At 38.2% G+C, this 5628-nt stretch overlaps 1 protein-coding gene across 1 annotated transcript in view; it reads left to right on the forward strand.

The window, feature by feature from the left end:
* The first annotated feature begins 4755 nt into the window (after nucleotides 1-4755).
* The window catches only part of fas (Fas cell surface death receptor), a 5231-nt gene continuing 4358 nt past the window's right edge, over nucleotides 4756-5628 (forward strand). The window contains exons 1-2 of the mRNA XM_005914247.3: nucleotides 4756-4858; nucleotides 5166-5293. Coding sequence (XP_005914309.1) covers nucleotides 4809-4858; nucleotides 5166-5293 — 178 coding nt within the window. The 5' untranslated portion in view covers nucleotides 4756-4808. The remainder of the gene's footprint in view (nucleotides 4859-5165; nucleotides 5294-5628) is intronic.

Here is a 5628-nt window from a genome sequence, read left to right on the forward strand (position 1 = left end):
CATCAGCCCAAACTCCATCAGCTGTGTTCTCACCTGCCTCTCCAGCACCGCCCCATTGAGCTCACTGCACCACTCCTCCCCTGCAGCTGCGCCCGGGACCACACCTCCGCCACACACTTACTGTAAAAAAGTATGGCCACTAATTACAGTGTTGGCTCTAAGTTAAAAAATGTCCCAAAACATTTTTTATTAGTAATCTCAATATGAATTAAAACAAGCTGTTGTATTTTTTTTCAGTATATTGCTTGTAATATGAATTTTACTCACATAAATGTACATATTATAGTCCTAAATATATCTTCACTTAAATGTTATTGAAGTTGCAATGTAATATCTATAATTAAATTAAATTAAATGTAACACAAAGTGCATAGTGCAGTCTAAATCATTCAGATATTAGTTACTATACAAGACGCATAATGGTCTTTATACAATGTGTGCCTGAATATTTTGTGTAACTGTACCACTTTTTGGCAATAACGTCAAAAGATACAGAATTACAATAAGAAATGTGCTGTGGTTGCAACTGTTTCCACTTATAAAAGCTCTATAAATTCTCTGTTGATTAACCAACATGTAAATTGTGCCTCTTTTTGTTTTAATTTCCACTGCTTTCATTTAATTTAGAGATGTACTTACAGCATTAAAGTACACTTAAACAGTTTTATCAATTGAATAAACACATCATAGCTATGAAAAAAATATAAGTTCTCAACTGTGCTACAAAATACTACAATTTTTAAAAATTCATGCACATTAATAGTAGACTACAGTAAAAATAAAATCATATTTACCACATTCCTTTCTTCCTTATGCTGAAGAAGTGGTGTGCGTCAATCAGACTGTATGTTTTCTGTTATTTATCCTGTTTATTCTTTGCTGCAGACATTATCCTAACGTGTTTAAATCCTTGGTGTACACTTTGTTTGCCGAATGTTAAGAGGGTTAGGGTTAGCCTGTCCAATAAATGAGTGAACGACAAATACATGAGTGGAAGTGGATTCTTTAGATAAGCCACCTGTTCTTATCAGAGAACCCTGTTGAGATTGTGGATGTATAGAGTCAGCATCTTATCATCCTGTCATGCATAGTTCTGGAGGTGAAGTTGATCTCTCTTAAAGATGTTGCATCCGCATTCTGCCACTAGATGTCGCCATAACACAAGTGTTGGGGCACACAGAGCAGGCGAGACACAAGAGGCTGCTTCTTCTCTATTCTGGAGGACAGAGAGATGGGCAGTGCTGTCAACTTCAGCCTGGGTGGTCAAAACTATATCACAGGGTTACGGGGTTCAGAGCCTGCAAATCCTGGATGGGGATTTGCAGGCTCTGAACGGAATTCTCAGAAAATACAAATACAATAGCACCGCTGAGGCAGTGGGGCATTCGTCTGGCTACATATTTAGATCACTGCCTGCTTCCACTATGCCTCCTCTTCCGACCAGGCTTCCACCAAACTTCTGTTGTCATGAAGCATCTGGCCAACCTGGGCTTCATTATAAACACAGAGAACATTCCTCGGACAGTCCTCTGGACTCGATCTCATTTGCAGCTCGTTTGTCAGTCATCTTTTGATACACTGTCAAGGTGAGTGAGGTCACATCAAAATTGATCGACTGACCTGGTTTCCAAACTGTGGCACACTGAACCTCAGAGTTTTTTAAGACAGAGTTTTTTGTTTTTTTATTTTCTGCAAGAGTTCTGACCTTGCACCTGAGGAGGTTTTGCCTCACTCAAACCTACAGGCTTCAGGACCCCGTCAGGCTGCAGAGAGACTTGGTTGTGTCATCCAAACAGGTAAAAACAGACTGCAGAACATCTCAGAGAATCAGCCTAATTATCGCACTGATGTGATTCTTTATAAAACTAACACTCTTTGGCTTTGTACCTTCTCAGGTTGGAGGCTGTTACAGTCTTGTAAGCTTCATTCATAATTATGGAAGCACAGAGTCAGATAAAAAAAAAAAAGACAGAGAAGGATTTAATAGAACGTGTTACTTTTCATTGTCAAAATCATTGTATGCTTAAATCAGTTGACCTTCAGAAGTTGGATTCATTTGTCCTACTATGATTTCAGGGCACTACAATGGTAATTCTGTCCATCCTGAGGAGAGTCCAGACTCTACAACAGATCACTGGCTCACCTACAAACAGGTGTTCCACACAACTGGGTCTGTAGTTTGTTTGAAACAACAGTACTTGGCCTAAATCCTGTTTTACAAGAAAAACGTAAGAAGACAGAGCATCTCATCCTGAAGTGAGAGAATTTTTAAATGTGCCATCACTTTGTTAATCAGTTTTTTCTTCATCCTCAGTTCTAAAACTGGATGTTGAATGAAATCATCATGTCGAGAAAGAACAGCAATCGTACAAGCCCACCATCGCCAACTGGAGGACAAATATTGGTAATTACTGCCCTTAGGAGGAAGGGTCCTCCCAGAGAGCCTGATTGCTCCCAAGATTTCTTCCTCGAAGAAGGAATTTTTTTTCTTGCCACTGTTACCCCACATTCATCTCATCAACAGAGACATTGTTAAAACCCAGGTACAGTCCATGTCCTGCTGACGAGACTAGGGGTGCACCGATTTACAGTTCAAAGGGTTTGTGTTACATTGCTACAAAAAGAGAAATTACAACCAACAAAAGACAAAGAGACAGTTCTCCAGCCAAAAACAGGCCATTTCAAAATAAAACTTACATGAATTAGAGCACGAATTTGACTAGAAAATTGGAAATTCTAAATGTAAAACAATGAAAAATATTTATAGCTATATCATTTATGTCTGATTAGTCTACATTCAACTTAAAGTAAGACAGCACGCAGCACATTTACAAAGAACTAGAGAACTTATTGATGAAAGAAATTAGTAATATCTGAATCTGCGCACCACTAGTAGAGATGGTCCTTTTCTGGACCAGTGTTTGGTTTGCTCTCTGGGAACATCAAAAAATAAATAAATAAACAATTTATATTTATAATATTTACCATTTTTCTAGCAGAATGTAATGATATGAAGTAGTGTAAGACTTTTGCACAGTACTGTATTTCTAAAGATACTGGTGTGTGGAAGGTATAATAATCAATTGATAATAATCACCAGCTACGACTTATACATTTTTATTAAAAACAAAGTACAGTTTAGACTAATTGGTGATATCATTAATTTTACACACATTTTATTTATACATGTATCTATATTGCAGAAATGATACATGGGAAAAACTCAAATTTATGCCAGGTTAGTGATTAGAGGGGAAACAGGGAAGCAAGCACATCAGAGCCTTCCTTAAGATTACTGCAGTCATCTGTGGGCAAAACGGTACACTAGACACCACCTAATGTAGATCTGGGGCATCAGTGTGGCTAAAAGTAGGTGTGGCTGTGGTTCGGGATTTAGAGCGGATCATCTACCCATTGGAAGGACCAGCTACTGTAGTCTGCATGCAGGTGTCCTTGGGCAAAATACTGAACCCCAAGTTGCCTCAGATGAATACATCCAAGTGTGTGTGTGTGTGTGTGTGTGTGTGTGTGTGTGTGTGTGTGTGTGTGTGTGTGTGTGTTAGACAAGGAGTTGGGGTATAGAAAAAAGCACTTTTATGAATATGTGTGTGTTTGGTTGACTGAGGCTTGTAGAAAAAAGTGCTTAAAATAGAAAAGTGTTATACACCATTTAATCTGACACAGGGACTGAGTGTGACAACAAAGAGCTGAAATTTGAGATCAAAAAAAAAAAAAAACCCCAAAGGAGTTCTCTTTCAAGTTAAGTTTTTTTTTTCTTTTATTCCCTAGTCAAACCCCCTTTTCTAGTTTTGTTCAAAGATACATTTGCTGTTAACTACAGTTGGCAGAGATCAAACAGCATTTTATGGGGGGTGTGGGGGTGTGGGATGAAGCATTCATTTCCTACATGTGTGGCACTGGCAGGAAGGATTTCCTGCTACAGAAGTGGCACTGGGAGCTTAATAAGTTCACTCTAAAAGAGACGTGTCAAATCAAAGACTATTTTTTACTTCCTTTAAAACTTTAGTATAACATAGACGTGAACAAATCTGACTTCCTGCTTTCTTTTAGCTTTGATCATCTGCGCAATTTTATTTTTAGGCGGCAAATTTTCTTTTAAGAAACAACAACAAAAGGGAGAGAAATCAATCAGTAACTGGTTGTGAACGTATTGTTTCACATATTTAACTCATTCCATATTTTAACACCCATGTTAAAATATCAATTGTGCCAAACTTTTAGAACATTCTGATAAATCAAGTCAGAATCGATAATATATCTTGTTAAATGTTATAAAGAAAATCATTTTGTTAAGTCGAACTAATGGATGTGGTAGGCTCCACCTCAGAAAAGGGTGCAGAGGGAGCAAGAAGAAGAGCAATAGCACCACCTAGTGGCAGAAGTTAAAATACGAAACTTTCTTTTTTGTCATGTTCTTCTTTATATTTTTATCTGAAATAGATAATAACAAACAAAAGAATGTCATAATAGCTCAATGTGTATCTTTTGTTTTTGAAAAGAAGAACAACACAGACTAAAGCGATAAAAGATGATGATGATCTGGTATGTGTAACTTTCCTGTTGTACTATTAACGTAATTTTGTTTTTGGTTATAATTATGTTTGCTTTTGCAACATAGTTCTAGAGATATATGTGATTTTCTGTCATTGCTGACTGCTTGACTAAGCGGTGATTTCTGGGACTTTCCGTGGGGATTAGACAAAGCGCAACAGAAACAAACAGGAAACCCCGCCCCGTCGTGTTGCAAGCGCGCCTCTACACATTTCAGGCTCTGGACTCACTGCGCGATGGCGACGAAGTTTTCACTGTATTCCTGTGTTTGGCTCGCTGTGTCACTGTAAGTAATCAGATGTAGACTAGACAGTCCTCTATTATCTGTCTCTACTAGCTTTACTAACTGCTCGGCTCGGTGTGAGGTGGTAACCACAGGGGCGGTTGGGAACGAAGGGTGATACAACTTACCGTAACACCTGAGTTCAGAAGTGTGCGGTAAATGTAATCTTTAATAAAGCAATGAATTCGTCTGTTTGGCGTCTTAACACCACCTATAAACTGCTATTTAACCTAAACGAACTTATTATTCTAAAAGGAAACCAAGCTTTCACTTTCGTTTTGAGCTTCTGGGTTTTTGTTTTTTTATACAGATGCGTTTGCTTTGCCTCGTCCCAGCGCCACAGGTCAGTTAATGGGGCATCCCGCATCAGAAGAGAGCCGGAATGTTTGGATGGCACCTACAACTTTACAAACTGGACCTGTTGTAACTGCCCTGTTGGTAAGTGTCAGTGGTTATGTGAACTTAAAGAACTCAAGCAATGTAGTTTGTAATTTGTAGTCTTTGTAATCTGTAGGGTTTTTGTTCTCCATTTAATCAAAATCCGGGATGTCCAAACTTTTTTCGAGAGTGTCATAAATTAACAATCACCCAGGGGCCAACAATTCTTCTTGCCTTTTTGTGAAGCATAAAAAATATTATTAAAAAAAAACAACAACTCTGCAAGTCGTATGCTTTACAAGGGCTTTCCAGATTATGTTTGCTAGAAAATTTCCGTTCATATTTCCAGTTATTCTGACACCTATGAGTCATCAATCTTATGACTGAACTTCTCC

The sequence above is a fragment of the Haplochromis burtoni genome, unplaced genomic scaffold (genome assembly GCF_018398535.1).
Source record: "Haplochromis burtoni strain Fernald_Lab_line unplaced genomic scaffold, NCSU_Asbu1 Contig_7, whole genome shotgun sequence".
In the NCBI taxonomy this organism is placed as follows: Eukaryota; Metazoa; Chordata; class Actinopteri; order Cichliformes; family Cichlidae; genus Haplochromis; species Haplochromis burtoni.